The 19651-nt window shown below is 38.4% G+C and overlaps 1 protein-coding gene across 2 annotated transcripts in view; it reads right to left on the reverse strand.

The window, feature by feature from the left end:
* SPOCK3 (SPARC (osteonectin), cwcv and kazal like domains proteoglycan 3) overlaps positions 1 to 19651 on the reverse strand; it is a 113027-nt gene that overhangs the window by 60073 nt on the left and 33303 nt on the right. Inside the window, exons 3-4 of one of the 2 annotated variants that reach the window (XM_081926142.1) lie at positions 14267 to 14312; positions 1993 to 2107 (exon numbers count right to left, since the gene is read on the reverse strand). In XM_081926142.1, the coding sequence (XP_081782268.1) occupies positions 1993 to 2107; positions 14267 to 14312 (161 nt within the window). Of the gene's footprint in view, positions 1 to 1992; positions 2108 to 14266; positions 14313 to 19651 lie in introns of those variants that run through there. The other variant, XM_081926143.1, reaches the window with a different exon arrangement.

Consider the following 19651-nt stretch of genomic DNA (forward strand, 5'->3'; position numbering starts at 1 on the left):
GTGTCTGTTTATTAGGAATAAAGATTCCTGATGACCAATTGTGCTTAATTCTATTAAACCTTTGATTTATCAACACAAGCTATATTTTTGTGAAGTAAGGAAAAATTATAAAAAGGTATGCTTTCCTAAGCAGTGCAGGTGCACTCAATTAAAGCTATCTATTTTGAGAACTGTACCATACCAGCCACCAATGATAGCATAAACTTCAGAATTTGGCAAGAAAATGTGCTCCCTTAAATTGAAAGGAGTTTTTGTTGTTGTTTTATTTTTGATAGAACAGCTGCATTACTGGAGGGAACTCTATCAAATGAAAAGCAACAGAATACAAGAATACATTTAAATGCATAATTGTTACTATGAACAACAATGGAACCATTAACATAACTTGATAGACACCTCTGTGGCCTCAAGTATAACCCTGTTTTTCAAGAGAATCTGGTAGAAAAATGACATCTGGCCCTCTCTCCAATATGCAATGCACAGCTTTAGAAACTCCAGTAGCTATGCAACTACACTTGACATCTCACAACTTTTGCTGTTATATGTATTATCCATCTGCTCAATAAATATACTATGCTGAACAGCAAGGAAACACCATTACATGAACATAGTTTCCAGAATTGTAAAGAAAAAACAACAATGATTAAAATGCATATTTGAATTATGCATGATTAAAAGACAAAATGATATGCTTTAGTGCTTTGCTGTGGCACAATAAATACAGCAGCGTTCATCTTTTTTTTTACTCAATTGTTGTATTTCCACCTTTCCCCAACAATCCACAATTAATCTTCTTAAGGTGAAATACTCCCTATATACCCAGGATTTTACTGCATGGTATCCCAACACTGGGACGGGTCTCACCTGTTACATAATAAGGGAGCCCTCAGAGTAACACACACTTTGGAACACACACTAAGAACAGGAGGAATTCCCACAGGAGGAACATGGGCAACTGTGTTTGATACCTCACTACCACCTGTCTGAGCTATCTGTCTCACTCTAGGCAGCATAGAGGGAGGCAACAACAGGTCAGATTTTTCACTGTTTTGCTCCTAGGCAACATTCATCAGAATAAGACAGTAAGTACCAAGTGGTGGTAGAAAAACTGTCCCAGCAATCTTGGGAGAGATATGACAGTACAGATTATCCTGCCTGCCCACTGCTGCTTGCACAAAATCCTTGGAAATGAGATGTGAATAAGGAATTCCCTGTGTTTGTTTATGCCAACATAGTGTGGTACTCCTTTCTTTTTTTTGCTACTCCCCAGAGGAGAGAATAACAGCTGTACTATTGATGATACAATTAACACTTTCTATTTGTATGAAATGATAGTATAAATTTAACCATTAACAGTCAGACCAGTTCAGAAATATAAATGTACACTTTTCAGAACAGACCACCACATAAAACTGTGGACTTTCTACAGAGGAATGTGTGCATTCATGCACACAGATGCATGTTTGCATGCAGATAAAAAAAGGGGGGCATCACTTTCAGAAGTGCATTTTTGGGACAGGAACAGTTACTTTGGAACTGCTTGGTATATAATTGGCATAAATATGGCCATTTTGGTAGCAGTTCACTGGCCATGTTCAGAAGCAATGCTGCCCACCAACCACAGTTAAGCAGATGTGTTTCTTCCTAGCTTCTGATCATGGTATGCTTGGGATAATCAAACAAAAGTGCTGGTTCAAATGTAACAGCATTCTACAGTTTGCTTTCCTGCTCCAGGGAGTAGTGAAATGATACTGCACACACCACTGCTTAACTATGGTTTACCCCAGCATTATAACAAAGTAAGTTTTTTTTAATATCTGCAGCTCGTGGAGTTCATGAAGGATTCTTTTATACATAGAAAGCTCACGAATATATACACTGTCACATACTTTTACCTCAGCTATGAGATGCGATGAAAACGCAGCAGTTAGCAAAATTCCATAGTTACAGACCTTGTTACTGTTAACTAATCAATAATATGGAGATATTTACCTGTGCGTAAGTCTCCGGTGGCTAATGCAAACAGCTGTGTGTTGGTCTTGAGCAACGCATACCTTATGACGACTACATTTCATCTTTAAGCATGGATCTTTAGCTGGGTCTAAAGCTAAAAACAATTAGGAGAATATTTTTTTAAATAATCCTTTTCTACAGATGTACAGTAATTATAAGCCAACTCAATTGTTGCACACAGTAGAGTTATGAATGCCTTACTAGGGGCTCTTAAATGCATTTCATGTTACATTAAACCAATACTTTTTAAAAAGAAACCTGCATTATAATAAAAGGTGTAGTCTAGCACACAAGCGCACATATGTATGGATGATTGTGTGCTCAATCAACTGCATCCTAATTTCTTGCTGTTAAGGTTTCTAGTTTGGTCTTTGTTGTCATTGCTTTGATGCCCAGGTAGTACGTAAACTTCCATGGGAACAAATTCATAGGAACTTGTTTTTCACGTGATAAACATACTTATCACATCTGACAGTTGCACCACCTGTTGACTGCCACGGATAGACACTTGATTGGATGGGAGCACTACTTGTATATGGGCACCTTTTTCACCATGTGAAGATCAACATTTGAATTGGTTGCATAAATTATCATTAGACAGAAACTCAAAAAGACAGGGACTAACTTGTGTTAAAAGCAACATAATACAGTGAGATTTACCACATTACGGGATGCATAACCTCAGAATGCAGTAATTTCTAACACCTGATTGAATCAAGTGGCACTTTGTGGTTTGAGAAGTATTTTCTGCATAGGGTTTAAAAGGGTTGAAATGTGACTATGGCCCAGTTCAAAGCTCACGTGGTATACCATGACCACACCAGTTGCCTGTTTTGCTCTTCCCTGCTAGCATAGGGAATGATTCCTGAGTTTATTCCAAAATGGGGATCATAGCTTTGTTTTGCTCAAACATACCACAACGTTAAGAACAAATGTTGGCTACAGAACTGCGCTTTGGAAGTAACGCTAAGCCAAGGATGGTGGCGCTAGCATGGAGGAGCAAAGCTGACTAGATAAAATCACTTGCATCTAGCAGAACCTTGCCTCTGCTGTTACAGCAGATGAATCTCAAGTGGTGTCTAGAGCACTTGCATCTAGCAGAACCTTGACTCCGCTGTTACAGCAGATGAATCTCAAGTGGTGTCTAGAGCACTGTCTAATCCTGTTGTGTTGGATGAGTTTCAGTTAGTAAGGCTCAAAGGTGAGGATAAAATGCTTGGACCACTAGCGTTCTGGACCCTTGCCCCTCTTGGCTGATAAAAACTAGCAGAGAGGGGACAGGTGGCAGTAATTATCAGCCAGTTGCCACCCTCCCCTTCTTAGGCAAGCTTCTTGAGGTGGTAGTCATGGAACAGATCTAGGTGCTCTTGGAGGAAACTGGTTTTCTAGATCTATATAAATTAGGGTTTTGGCACAAAAACTGCTTTGATTGCTCTGTATGATGATCTCTACCAGGAGAGAGACTGGATTAGAGCCAATAAACTGAAGCTCAGTTCAGAGAGGTCTGAGGTAATGTATGTTAGTGGGTGGTTCGCTGGATCAGATGGGATACTGCCTGCTCTTGAAGGAGCAGGTACACAGCCTTGGGTTCCTTCTGCCTCAGGTGGCCTCGTTGGCATAGTGTGTCTTCCATTAGCTTTGGCTGGTGGCCCAGCTGTGCTCCTATCTGGACATGGATAGCCTAACTTGTCTATGCTCTGATAACCTCTAGGTTAGATTACTGCAATATGTTATACATGGGGCTTCTGTTATACAGGTTGCTCACCAGGGCAATACAGTTTCAGCACTTAACACCAATCCTGGCCAAACTGCACTGGCTGCCAATTAATTTTGGGGCCCAATTCAAAATACTGGTTTTGACTTAAAATCCTTAAGTGGCTCAGGACTACAATACTTCCTGGATCACCTTTCCCCATATGAAGCCACTCAGACCTCACACTCATCATAAGAATGTGTATTTTCTGCTGTGGCTCCCCAGGGAAGGAATGCTCTCCCCAGGGAGACTTGCCTGGTGCCATTGTTACATATCTTTAGGCTCCAGGAAAATACATTTCTCTTTTCCCAGGCCTTTGGCTAATTAAATAATATGTGGCCTTTTAAATAGGGGGCGGAATACTGTTTTGTCACTACGGTATATATTTTTGTCTTTTTATATTGTACATCATTCTGTGATTGTCGGATGAACTGGCAGTTTAGATCATCATCATCTGCATTCACGGTAAACCAGTTATGGTAGTTTACCTTGGCATGCAAACAAGGTCAATGGGAAATCAGAGAATACTGAGTAAAAAAGTCAGGAGTTCTTTGTTTTACACAGAAACAAAACACTGAATAAGCTTTGGCTTTCATTCCTTTGAACTCACTGAGAAATCACTGCATCAGGGCTATATTAAATTCAAGTAAAAACAACAACATTACAAACATTTTCTCAGATAGCTGTCAGATTTAGAAGCCCTGTGCTATTTCACTCTGTATTGTGTTTCTCACACCTCCAGAAATGTGTGACAACAAAGACTTCATTCACTAGATAAAACACTGTCACAATATGATTTTCAAAATAAAAAACGGGGACATTCCTAGTGTTTTATAGATTCTAGCAATACTCTGCCTTTCAATAAATATAGAACAGACATTTACAAAAGTGTAACAGAATGCCTGAGAACCTATGTGAAAGATTGAAAATCAGTACAACTTCATGCCTATATAACCTGAGAATACTCAGTGATCCATTTGCTGTATACAATGCTTTGATAATATCATATGGGCAGATATCAGTTTCAATAGGAGGCAATGTTTTGAACATGAATGCCATTTGTTCAACTAAAAACAGGAAGTGATTGCGGTGACAAGTGACTGGTTGGGTTGCAGTATGATTACATATTTTTTACTTACAGTGCAAGTGCAATCTCTTTTCTATAGTAGAACTAAAGCAGTTTTATGCAAAAGTATTCTAGTATTTAATTTGTGTGGGGCCACCCCTGAAAACTGACTTAAAGCTTCAGCTCATACAGACACCCATGACTGAATGAAGAAGAACACATAGAAGAAAAATTATGTATTCTGGTTCATCTACACTGGCTTCTAAACCCAATTTATGTTAAAGGCCATAAATTTCCTAGTCCCTGTCACAAAAAGCATTGGGTCTACCATTCCATTTTCCCTGATTGGGCAGCACATAGTTCCTGCTAAACCATTAGATCCACACAGGGCCAGCCCAAAACATTTTGGCACCTGATACAATCCACAAAATGGTCCCCCTACTTCTGCCTTGGGCGAAGGGGTGATCTACATCAGGAACAGACTGCAGGGACTCAAAGCAACTTTACCAATGGTTTAAGTAGGAGTCAAAGGCAGTCACTGGGAGGATGGGGTGGCTACCCCGAATCAAAGTGGGCAGGTGCAGGAGATCCCAGGGGACAGAGCCTCCCCCCCCCATTTCCTTTCTAGTGGTGGGAGGCGAGCAGTCCCTTTGTCCCTGTCTCGGGTGCCTAAGATCTCCCTCCTGGCTGGGAACTGGTGGCAGCAGCTGGCAGGTAGTTAAAAGAAGCAACTGGTCTACTCTGCAAGGTATTTGTGCAAGGAAAAAGCGTAAGAGGCTTTCCCGAGCCTCCTCTTCTGCCACAGTCCCTACATATATTCAAAAAAGGCAATTTCTCATGGTTTTATACCTTTTCTAATATTGTATACCTTGGTTGTCCAATCTGCAGGGACCAGGGTAAAATTGTCTCTCATTCAGCTCTCCCTCTTTATAATTCTTTGCCTAGAAACTTATATATAAGTATCTGGTTAAGGAACAGGAAGCCAAGAAAGGGAATAAATGACCAGTTCTTCCAATGGAGGGTTGTAAGAAGTGGTGTCCCCCAAGGATCTGTATTGAAACCAGTACTTTTTAAACTTGTTCATAAAAGATCTGGAGTTAAGGCTTAATAGAAAGGAATTGTTGTTTTTAACCAAAAAACAAAGTAAGGGGGGAATATGGGAGAAGCATATAAAAGCATGCATTGTGTGTTGAATGTGGATAGACAGTAGTTCATCTCCATCTTTTATAATACTGGGGTCATCTAGTCACGTTTCATAGATTTAAGACAGATAAAAGGAACTAGTTCTTCACACAGTTAAACTACAGAATTTCTATCAGAATGTGTGACCATCAACATAGCCATCTTTGAAATGGGGATTGGACAAATTCGTGAAAGATCAGGCTATCAATGTTATCATAGGGGTACCAGCTGATGGGGATTATGAGTAAGAAAAGTTCTACTGTGCCATGATTTTGACATGGATTATGGTGGGTATGGATTCTCTCTCACAAATGTGTATAGCTGTAAGCCACCAGGGTTTGAGGACCTTCTCCTAGATGGTCTACTCCCCCAGGTTAATGAGCCCATCTCCCTCTCATCTCTTTCTGTCTACAGCACATGCAGAAACCACCTTCTTGACCATTGCACCAAACATTGGTCTCATCTACTCAATGTACAGGAGCCTGTCTTTGCATGCAGGGGAAGTCCCTAACTTACTGAAGGTTTGAGACCCATCGGCTACCCTTAGCTGGTTTAGCCAGCCAGCTGAAGCTATTTCCCGGGTATGGCTGCTGGCTGTCACATGCTGACAACTTCTAGGAGCCACGGGTGAGAGCTGAGAGCAGGGTGGGGACCAACAGTGGACAAACTACCCCAGAAAGAGCACAACTTGAGGAAAGAATTTGGGATCACCAGATTTTCACATTTGGCCTTGTATATATACTAGTCATTAATGCATAAGGTTTGTGGTACTATGGTGTGCTTCAGATCTAGCGGTGTTGCACTCTGTATGCAAACTTTGCAAACTAGTTAATGTCCACAGGGCCAGTGGAAATTAGATCCTGCTTGTTGAACAGGACACAACCCAACCTACTTATGATGTTTAGCTTCTACACATTGGTTACAGCATAATCTGAACCAGTCTATTGCTTGTTCCACTAGAAATCATATTTCCATAAGCATTTCATTTGTTCAAAGTATAGACGGTGTTTTTGTATTTGTGCATGCATTCCCCTATATTTAATTTTAAGTAGAAGTGAGAAACTTTCCCAAAGTGTTCAGGAATACTTTGTCACTTGACTCATATTCTATTCTATTCTTTAACAAGCATATTTGCAGACAAATGAATCTGTTTTGATGTTTTTTCTTCCAGGAAATAGTGCAGCAACTACAGTTTCCATGCATGCGCTCTCTCTCTCTCAACATACTCTAGGAAGACCCAACTGGTCTCTGGAGACATGCCGGTATCTACAGATCTGCAGCAGCTTAATATTTATCTGAATACATCTTTCAGTAAGCTTCTTCCAAGTATTTACATGTTCATGGAGATAAATTTAGGCTGGATCTAGACACATCAAAGAAGTATTTCTGGAAAAAGCATTGTTAAACTGTGTATGAGAAATCATGTTGGCAAAAATGGAACTCCACAGCGCCATCTAGTGTTATAATGCATATACAATGCATATAAAACACTTTTTCTTTACCAATCTAGCAGAATCTAACTGAATCCTTAGTAGTGTGAAGCAGCCCTAGAAGAATTTTAATTATGGTGCAGCTTCTGAAACTGTGCATGTTATGGTTTGATGGTGCTTTAGACACTGATCATAATTCACTATGAGAAACTTTAGCAGGAATCTTTGAGAGTGTCCGGCAGCACTTAATGAAATGAACATAGTCAATGCAGCAGTTTAGTGTTGATTATCAAGCTCATTCAAACATGTAAAGACTATATTTTACAAGATAGAAGGGTGAAGATAATATGGTTCTTGTGGTGTAGGATACATTGCAGAATAACCTAATTTCAATGTCATAATAATAAGAAATGGTCTACCTGCTAGCTAGTAAGTGCACTTTTCTAATAGCAGCTAAGTTAGCAACTGGTTTGTCTTCTAGAACAACCAGAAAAAGGAAGCTTAAACCACAACAAAACACATGTTATTAAGATTTGTTATTGATGGAAATCAATCAAGAACAGCTAAGAGTCAGTCAGTCAAACCAGTCCATGACTTGTAACTTTCCTAGTTGTATGGAGATTTATTCATTTCCACATTAAGATTATGCTATTTATCTATATATTTTATTTGTATTATTATTATTATTGTTGTTGTTGCTGTTAATAATAATAATAATAATAATAATAATAATAATAATAATAAATAAGCAAGCTAGCATATGGAATAGGACAACTGAAAATAATTTCTCTGATTTTCCAATAAATAATAATAAATCTTTATCTTGCAAATCACTTAATTGCTTGAGTAATAATAAAAAGTCACCAGAACTTGAAAATGTGGTGGGGGGAGGGGAGAGGAAAATCTGTGTCCTACATTAACTCTGCTACAGCTTTACTGAAACAAGCTACAACTTCCCAAACACAGCTTAACTTACATACAAGTAGGAAGTTCACAGAGTTTCTAGCAAAAAAACAACTAAATGGGTTTGCTTAGAAAGATAACAAAGTTGACTTGATAAGGTAAAGACACGTCAAATTATTGAATGTCTTAAGCATATAAATTAATTTTAAACAACCACACTAGAAGAGGCTGGGTGTGCTACACAGGAATATGCTGAAAAAATCATCAGCACTTTTAACAATTACATAGAAATATTTTGAACTACCATCACGACTACTAAAATGAACTGTATCTTTAGAAATTCTTCATTTTACAGATAGCTCAGTTGGTTAAAGCGTGGTACTGACAATGCCATGGTTGCAGGTTCGATCTCCATAAGGGACAGCTGCATATTCATGCATTGTAGAGGGTTGGACTAGATGATCCCCAGGTACCCTTCCAACTATGATTCTATGAGATCTATGAGATATCCATATCAGATCATAAAGAATGTGTTTCCCTTGGGAAACATAGGAAACTGCCTTATACTAACTCAGACCTTTGATCCATCTAATTCAATATTATATACACTGAGTAGCAGAAGCTTTCCAGAGTTTCACTCAACTTTCCCCATCCTACCTAGGCATAGTGGAGAATGAATCTGGAAACTCTGGTATGCAAAACATGAGCTCTACCACTGAGCGATGCTCATTTCACTCTAGAAACATACATCTTAATCATCAAACACAAGTGTACTTTTAGCACAGCGCATGTTAATTTTATTATATATAATAAGAACACAAAATTAAATAGGTACAAACAGAATACTGAACTTAATGTGTATGCAACCTTTAATGCAAACCTGTAGGCACTGGAATTATATCATAAGTGAACTGATAAAAGCAGGAATAGCTCACGAAAGCATAACGTACAAGAGACTGAAATTGCCTCATTCCTATTTTTGGTTGAATGCCTAGATAACAGTATATATACTGTAAAAGCCAAGTGCTATGGATTAGAGTGGCCGATGAAAAGCATTATAAATGGTATCTACTAACACAACAATACCTGCAGGGTACCCATCCTCCATGGAAATGTCATTTCATATCTTATCTGTTACATGAAAATAGTTCACTGATCCTCTGGGGTATTTCTATTGAGCAAAGGAAAGGAGAGTCCATACCTCAGAAATTACTTCAGTGACTTTGTATTGTAGTTTTATTCACTATAGCACTCCCGCTAAGCTTTGAAAGCATCTACCTTCTAAGAGTAAACCAGGGTAATATATTTTGCACATATGGTCACAAGAACAAGAAAAATTGATCTAAATATGTTTCACCCATCTATGACTATATATTGAAAAACAGTGCATAACCAACAATGCCTTCCAGCTCACAAACATCACTCAGATAAAACTGGTTAGCAAACAAACCCCACTGCCTAAACGAATGCTATACTTTTTGGTTACGGTGCAGAATTAGGAAAATAGTAGCCATACAGAATGTGAAATAACTTTTATTCTAATGCACAGGTGGTTAAATATTAATATAAACCTCTACATAAAGAAGAATTCACACCATTCATTGGCTTTTGTCTTTTTACCCATCTAACAGTCTGAATTTAGACTGCATTTGCCACTTATTGCATTAGCTTTATATAGGCAGTAACAAAAAAAATCTAAATGTATGGAGGTGGAAAGATGCCCAGAATATTCCAGGTTAATTTATGAATGGCTTCTTCAAGTTAATTTCATAAGAAATGTGCATGTCATAGCTGATGGTGGGCTTCTTATCTCAACAAATAAAAGCAACCTTTTTGCAATTTCATGTGGGTGGACTAGCAGGTACTGATGCACAAGTTCTCTAACAAATGCCGGTTTCAGTTTTCAATAGTACTGAATTGCTGCAAAGCTTTGATCAGCACCCATTCATACATGCATATCAAGAATTTGCCAAGCATCTCCTTAAGCAGAAATTACAGTCCCATTATGGTTCCTGTGATGAAGTTCTGGTTGATAGATAGGGCATTGCCGAAATGTCACCTGGACCAAATGCCTGGCTATATGGCAACTGCATGCAGCACAGAGATCAGAAACGTCTCACAAAAAATGTTGCTGTCAAACATGCAGAAAAAAGCAGAGTTAACAGTATACTGGGCACACAACACCACTGACAAGTTTGACAAACGATGACTTTTGGTTGGAACACAGTGAACAGCAGTGGCAGCTACTCATTGTCAACTGATCCACCAAGAGAGAACACAAGAAGCAGCTGATAGCAAAAGCTGGTGCTAAAAATGATGGTTCGTGCAATTGATGCAACTTTACAAGGTGCTTCCTTAGTCAACATTCACTTTCCTGAATCAGATGTTTTGGTACTATTACTTCAATGAGACCCATACTATGACCACCAACATCCTGCATTGGTGGCACCAGTGAGAGGAAAAGGCAAGGTCCTCTCCATCCTATTTATGATGAGTAAAGAGTTACATACAGGGTACACACACAACCTGGTTTTCATATCTTTTGCCAGCTGTGATACCACTGGTTATTTTGCTGATAAACATAAGCTATCTTGTTGGAAGGTTTTCCAGAAAGTCTGCTTAAGGCTTTTGTTGACTTTGGACGATGCAACATCCATCAGATGCCATTTACATGATGTTACGTGCAGAGTGGAAATTATATATATATATATATATAGAGAGAGAGAGAGAGAGAGAGGGGGGGGGTGCGTTTCAGTAATCTTCTTCAGCTACTCTGTCCACACTACCATTCTGAGAATGGAAACCAAAAGAACATCTGGATCCCATGTGAAAAGTAAATAAAATGATATTTCTATTAACACATTGTGTAAATTTGTTGAAGTTGTCAATCTCCTAAAATCTAATTTTGTTCAACTGGTTCATAAGTACCAAGAACGGTCTGGTGAAGAGCTCCTGGGGTCAATTATTTTCATCTTCAGTCTTCAAGGAATTTTTTTTTAAAAAAAAAGTTCCACCACTATCTAAATTCAATAATATATGTTACTAACTTAGCGTCTCTAACTTTTTCATGACATGTGGGGTCAAGCACTGAAATATACATCTATGTATCTATCCCTTTTATGCTGGTCTTCCACAACTCTACATTCCAGGTAGTCCTCAAACACGTGTTGTGAATTGTCAAATGGTGTTTGGTGGGTGCCTTGTAATTTAGCGGTGTGTTTACTTATACAGCTTTTCCAATCAATTCTACCCCATTGGAAAGACTAGGTGGCTAGGGTTAAACTGCTTCCCCCACCCAGAAAAAAGTTTACATTGTTAGTTAGTTACTAACGTCTGTAGATGCTTAGCCCAGAACTTATTCTGCCAATTTCATGTGGAAAGGACTTATATGACCAAAAATACATGCTGATTTTCAAGATAGACACAATATACTTTTGGCTTCAGAGTTGATTATCAGCTTAAACACAGTACAGCAGTGCAAGAGACAAGCTTCCCTGTGTGCACAGCCTATGGAATGAGTATACCAACACTCTCAAACAATTTCCTGCACCATGAGACTGCTACAATCAGAGGTGGATTTAGGGCAGAGCGACTTGTTCCCCTGCACAGGGTGCTGAGCTGAGAACATGTCTGTCTGCCTCCTTCCCAAAGCCTAGTCAGTACTTGCCTGGCTTTGGAAAGAAGATGAGAAGGGCTCTAGGACTCTGCCAGAGCCCTTGCACTTCCTTCCCAAAGCCCTGCACCTAGCTTACCCAGCGCCTTGGGAAGGCAGGGCGAGGGTTGGAAGGGGGCAACACATTTTTAGTATAAAAGAAATATAGGGGGCCATCTAAAACGTTCTCAAAGAATCATCATAGTTAAAACAAGACGCAATACAAAGTTCACCTGCAGTGGTGGTGGGAAGAATAGCTCCATCCATCACTTGAACTTTTTTTTTCATTATTATGTTAAATAGGACAACATGAAATGGTTTATTTTGTTAGATTGTTATTATTATTATTATTAACTATGGACAAAATTTGTTGTATGACTGTTAGGGGAGGACCTATGTCCCCCTTAAATTGTCAGTTGAATGGCATTTGGCAGCAGCAAGCCCCCCCCAAAAGTGCAAATATGGCATTTTAAATATTTTAAATATTTATCATCTTCTGTACATCTACAGAATCTCCCAAATGATCTGCCAAGAAACTACTAGCTCAAGAAACAGAATTCCAGCTTCCTCATCTCACCCTAAACCATCTTATGGCAGTACAGATGAACACCATGTGGTATTAAAAATGGAAACTCAGTCTGACACTGCAGCTGAGAAATAAGTGCATTCAATCGAATGCAAAATTTGGGGGGGGGGAAATTACTTGCTACAAGCATATTAGCAAGCAAACAAGAACCACCCTTAAGACCATAATATATTCCTCTAGCACATACAATCTTGAACAATTACCCAACCAAAATCTCTCAGCAGCTATTCAAGATTCAAATATATAGTCTCCCATTCAAGCTTGACTATACCAATCATATTTTGCCCCTCATCACCAAGATCATAGATCATGCATTTTTAACACCTGGAAACCCCCCAAAATGCAATCTTATTTAGAAAAATGGGAGTGGAGTCCATACATATGAAGTTTCTTTACAGAACTTTTCTATGATTGCCATCATTTATGAAAACAGAGAACTGCTAGTCTTAATAAACTTGGGATTATTAAACCACAAAGGGAAGTCACAAAGCCATTTAAGGGCTTTATAAAGAAACTTTAACCGACTTAACCTCTCTTTTACATCATCCCACACCATTATAGTGGAAGAAAGTTTAAGCAAATATGAGAAGAGCTTTATTACAGCAACAACATACAATGGGTTACATAATGTTACCAGCCCTCCCATGCACATTTCTATGTAGCAGCATCTGAAATGTGCCAACTGTGGGGATGGCCATGATTGTATGGACCAGCCTTCCCCAATGTAGTGCCCTCTAGATTTCTGAACTACAATTCTCCAGTGTATTCCATAGACAGGGACGGTGTGTGGTCATTCAAATCATCCAGAATACACCAGATTATGTGCAAATATATTGTTTTTTTAATAATAATTTTTATTATAAATATATTGTTTTATTGAAACCAGTAACCCCTGCTAACTGGCCATACCCAACTGTTACTGTTGAAAGTTATAATCCAAAACATACAAAGGACACCAGGCAGGTAAGAGTTGCTATAGACTAAGGTCTGTCCTTTGTGGCCTCCTGTAGTCAAAAGTTAAGAGTAACCCCAAGAGGAGCTGCTAGGAAGCCGCTCTGATAAAGCCTCAACTAAACATGATTGGGACTTGAAGAAGAAGGTGGCATAGCCCCAATTCAAAATCTTTTTTCACCTACCTAAAGTCCCTTCATTCTTTCTTTTCCCATGCCTTAAATGTTGCAAATCTTTTGACCCGTATTAAATACAGTTTGGTAAGCTTGCCCTGTCCATTTCACCCATGTTTTCCTTATAAGGAATGAAGTAAAAATTGGTGGTAGATCATAAAGTTGTCAGAAAGTCTCAGTTTGCATGTATGTGGTAAAACAGATTCATATGTGGTCCTTATATGTAACCATGTACCTTGAGCTTTTCTACAATACCTGGGTTGGAAAAATATTGTGTATGAAGCAGACTTCAGTGACTATTCCTTAGATACCCTAAGTAGAGTATTCTAAAGAAATGAAATTATGAGCTCAGGCTAGTTTTTAACCCTAACTGTGACATCACCTGGCAGTTATATTTTTTATAAATTGATTTTAATTACTTTTCAAAAGGGAGAGGGAATAATTGGCACATACCCCAAAGAGATTTTTTTTAAAAAAAAAACATTCCTTTTTACTTACTTACACATACTCTTTACATAGTATTAACCCCTTCTATTGATATAAGGGTTATTTCTTACCTTGATCAAAAGGTCTGGCTGGACTCCATGTGCGAAAATAATCATCCTGCAGCAGAAAAAAAGAAAGTGTATGTTTATTATGCAGAAAGAAGTATAAATACATGCAGAAAGGAAAAAAACAGAAATACAGAAGGAATATACAAACCTCGACTTCCTGCAAAGGGCACGCAGCAAAAAGGAACACAAACAAGAAAAAGATATAATTATCATACTGGCAAACCAATTGCAGGGAATAGAAAGAACTTTGCTAATGAAGAACTAAAAGTAACTAACAGCCAATCCACAAATCTGATGAAAAACTGCTTGGGTTGACAGACCTCCATTCAGCCATAATGCTTAGCAGAGGTCAGCAAACTTTTCCAGCAGTGGGCCGGTCCACTGTCCCTCAGACCTTGTATGGGGGTGGACTATATTTTGAAGGGGAAACGAACCTTGCGGACCTTGCTGCCTGCTCAGTCAGTCCCGGTGCCGCCCAGTCAGTCCCGGTTGCCGACGCTGCCAAAGACAAGGAGGTGGTGGCATGAGTGGGTGCTTTTGGGAGGGGGGTGCTTTTGAGAGAGGGTGGGTCCGGACCCTCACAAGGTCTGAGGGACAGTGAACTGGCCCCCTCCTGAAAAATTTTTGCTGACCTCTGCCTTAGATGATCAGTCTAAAACACCACTCTATCTAGCTGACCTAAAGAGTTGATCAAATCCTGGTTCAATCTAGAAACAAAGAAACTTTTTTGGGACATCAGCAGGCACTCCCAGAACTGCCACTGCAGAGACCAAGGAAAGGCAAATGTGTCATCTCTGCAATGAATGTAATTACAAAAAATCTTGCTCATGCAGTAGTGAACCGTGATTTTTTAAAAAAATTAAAAATGATACGGTCAGTTACAGCATACTTTTTAATTTTATCAACCCTGATTAGACTCTATTGTTTACTAAAAAAGGAAGTATCTCAATAAAGGCATGATTTTTATACTTGCAAGAAGTGCCAAAGTGTCTCATGTTACACGCAAGGAAGGCTACCAGTTTAGAGAGGAGTGCTTTGTACCTCACTTATAAGCTCCACTGAAAAATATGTCCACAGATGTTTGATATTTTGAGTTGTTTTAGCAGTGATTATGGATTTACACTTTTCTTGTTGTGACAAAACATGTCTGAAGCCAAAGCTACGTTGTACCAACTTTAATTTTTATAAGCATGTGTGCTGACTGTTTAGAATTAACAGCTATAATTTGTGTGAAGTGACAGTTGATAACATAGAATATGAAATAGATGGAAGTGATGCTCACATTTTTCTTCCTGTTTCAATGATTTACTCCAAAAAGCTATTAATAAAATAAACATAGAATTATGCAATATGCAAGCAGCTGGCTATGAAGAAAGGTTTGCAGTAGTGTGTTCCCACCCCCCAACAATTTTATCTAAGAAAAGCTCTGCTTGGAAGCCTAATGTCAATATTGGCCTGATCTGCTTATTTCCAATATGTTCAAATACATGTTTTGCTTTGAGTAAGAAATATGCCGTATATCCTGTTCCATCAAGAAACTACTCACAGGCTGTCAAAAACTTGGGGGCAGCGGCTTTTTAAGTCATTATCGGCTAAAAGGAGGCAAAAATAGTTTTAATACAATTCACAGATGGCACCAGATACCTGTGAAATGCCACAGAATAAGCTCTCATTCAAGTCCTTTATGTAGTAGATGTCAAGTCATATTTCCATATATGGTGAGAATGCAAACCTGCACAATTATTTAAATCTGTTTTTAGGTAAACAGTAAGAATTTACTGTTTAAGCAGCTACTAATCTTTTACATGTCTGCAACTAGAAATTTATCAACAGAATATTGGAAAACAGCCCAAAACTTAACTCTAAAGGCATGACGAGATAGACTATGGATGCTAGGTCTTACAGGGAAACTAACAGAGCATCTTAGAGCATTAAAGAACACAAAGACCAAAGATGATTTTGAAACTATGTGATACATGTTTATTTAATAAACTCTACACTATTGTACGAACCTGCTTAATGTTTGACTGTATCATTTACATTGTATATGCATAGATTGTTTCTTGAGGAGTGGGGTTATATGGCAACTATTTCTTATATAAAGTATTTTCAAAAACTGTAAAACGAAAGTTTTGGGTTTAAAATAAATAAACTACTTGTAAAGTAACCTCTATACTGAATTCTATACTTGGGGGACTGTGCCCATCAGACTGTGGCTGACAGGAGTCAGTCAACTGGACTTTCTCATATGTCACATGGATAACTGTTTCTTGCAGGTGAATTCTAAGTCAGTTGCCTATTCATTTTAAATCATACTTTCATAATATAATGGTCATTTACTAGAGTATTGATCTGGGTTGCCGTTCTGTTATGACAATGTGAAACAGCCACTATGTGGCTCTTTACATGAATTACGACATAAAAGACCTAGATCAGAACTTCTTAACTAAAGCTATCAGTTTTAACCAATACAGGGCTCACTGTCTAAGGCAACATCAGAAAATGAAGGCTTTGTTCTGTGGATTCAAAGCACCACATATTAAAGAAGACTTTCCAGAATCACCTTCCAGTAGCAGCCCTTGAAGACTTCCCCTGCAAGTAAGGGGACCATTGACCAGCATCCCATGAAATATGAAGTGGCAGCTGCCAGAAGAAGAAGAAAATCTCTTATGTGTATGTAAAAATATTTACATAAACACATTGACTTTTCTGGATCTCAACCTATACATTTAATAGAAGAGAAAATTTAGCATGCATTTCCCTGTGCTGACAGTATCTAGATACAAACATTGGATAGAAAGATTTGTTAAGTTTTTTGACCTCACCTAGTCTCCATGTTTCACATTAAAGCCTGGGACCATCTGATGTATTAATTATGAATCACAGCTATGTCTAAATTAAGAAATGTGCAATTGTCATTTCTCTAATATCAGCATTTCTTTTGGTTTCTGTAGCATTTTATTTTACTTTTAGCCTACAGTGTTTATGCATTTCAGAAGTCTTGATTATTTCTTTGAAGGCTGATATACGCATGCAATATAGATAGGTCACAAGCTAAAGAAAATTATCAGAATGAGCAGTGCAATCCTAAGAGGAAGAAAGGGAGGAATGCCATGATATATGAGACTGTATCCCAAGCCCTACCAGATCATGCCATCCAGGGAGGATGCTTTCTTGTTTTGTTTGTTATGCCACCTCCAGGCTGGCACAGTTGATGGGCCAAAAGATCCACAAAGACACCACTGCCCCATCCAAAATGCTCTATTTTGGGTCTTGCCACACATGAGAAAATGGTTAGCAGCTTTCCACCTCTTAGGAAAAGAAACCCACCTCTCTACCAGTGGAGGCCAGAAAGAAAGAAATTTTCCACAGGGAAAAATAGGGTTCAGGCAGAGTGACAAGATCCACCAATCCTGCAAAAAGCCTTATTTCCTAAAAACAGGAAACACCTAGCTAATCGGAACACAGTGATTGGCTAAAATTTGCAAAACTGAAGCCCACAACCAATCCATTGCAAACACTTCCAAAATAGTTCCAATATAATGCTGATGCTCACAACCAATCAATTTGATGCTGGTTCAGTTTCATTCTGAATCAATTTTAGCCAACACACATTTGAGCAGGGTCTAGCTGAAGGATTAACTGGATTGTGATCCGTTAGTTTAAAGTAGGTGACCATGACAAGTTTGCTTTGGTTAAGTGCTATACTAGGGCAGGGTAGAGGTGGGATTTCATTTCTTGCAACACAGAATAACTCTGTCCTACACTTTAGGCTTTTTTTGACTTCACCTTTGTTCTCTTGATTTTTGCCCCCTTCCAGCCCCCAGTCTTGCTTTCTCCCATGGACCCCCACTCCAACCTCAGCATTGCTCCCCGTGCCAGTCCCTGGCTTTGCTCTTTCCTTCCACCACCATACATTTGACTTGCTAAAATGCAATAGCAAATTGGACAGTGCTGCCTCAGTGGTTCCGCATCTCTACAAGAAGATCACAAGAAAAATCATTTTAACACGCTTCACTTTATTTCTTATGCATTGTTGCAAATATTAATGCATTGCAAAATGTTTCACGGGGATTAACTCTGTTATTATGAAATGTAAAATGCCATATGCTTCCACTGCACACCAATAGCACGTACTTAAGTTGACTGGGCAAAGGTCACATTCTTACTTGGCACATGCCAAAATCAGTAAATTCCATTTCACTTCCCAAAAAGTTGAATTACTGGTGCTAAAGGTCACTAAGCAGTTTGACTGCTTCAAAGTTCAGAATAGTAAATTATGTGGTAGGGGGAAGGTGGTCTCCCCCCCAAAAATTGAGAAATTACCAGTGGTTTCAAAACATTCCACTATGTGGAAATCTTTTTTATTCATTAAATGATTGTGGTTTTTCTTATCTCATGACTACTATGCTCTTCATATTGTAAATATGCTTATTGCTTTTTAAGAGTACATTTATTTGTTTACAAAACCTTTAGGCCACTCTTCATTATAGTGATCAGAGGATTGTTTCCAACATGATATATAAAAACAGCAATCATGCACAATCTTATTTCCATAATTATTTTTTTCTAAATGACAATCTAAATGTAAATTTTAAAGTAAGCACATACTATAAAAAGTGTATGGATAACCACAACAATTTGCACATTGAATTAACAAAAATGAGAGAATGCTGTATTAGTTCAGTTGAATTTTAACCATCATTGATGAGAAATAACATCTCTAGAGTCTCTACGGAAAAAAGAAATGACACAACTGAAAGCAGAGCTTAGGAGAGCTAAAATTATATATGAAAGAATATATTTGTGTGGCATGTCATAAAACTTCTTCCTATGTCCCATCTGACATTCTTTCTTCCCTAGTACTGAAAGCCTAGCAGCCTATCTACAAATTCCATAAGACCTACTATTAGGGACTTGATGCCCTAGTTTGCTAGCCTTTTGATTTGCCACCAGGAGCATTTGAAATCTATTGCCAACACAACACACAGGAACTGAGCACTTGGGATCTTTTTAACAATGCATTCATATATAAAGAGCACACTGCATCCAGACAACCATCCCATCAATGATTAATAGACAATTAAAATATTTTAAATATAAAACTGTCATAATTTTGACCCATATTCCTTTCCAAAGAGGACTTGTTAAGCTGCAACTGTAGAACAAACACTTGAGCTACATTTTCAGACTCCTTTTAAAAATGCATATGCTCCATTTCTGAGAAAATAAATATTTCATATCCACTGCTTCAAGGTCAGCCCATTAGTAAAGAATGTTATGTTTCATGAAGCAGGTCACTAGGGGATGAGTAATCACCTAGATAATAAACTATGTAAGACACAACTACACTGTGTCATTCTACTTTTTGCCTGGCAGCTACAATAA

The sequence above is a fragment of the Podarcis melisellensis genome (assembly GCF_964234715.1).
Source record: "Podarcis melisellensis genome assembly, chromosome: 9".
NCBI lineage: Eukaryota > Metazoa > Chordata > Lepidosauria > Squamata > Lacertidae > Podarcis > Podarcis melisellensis.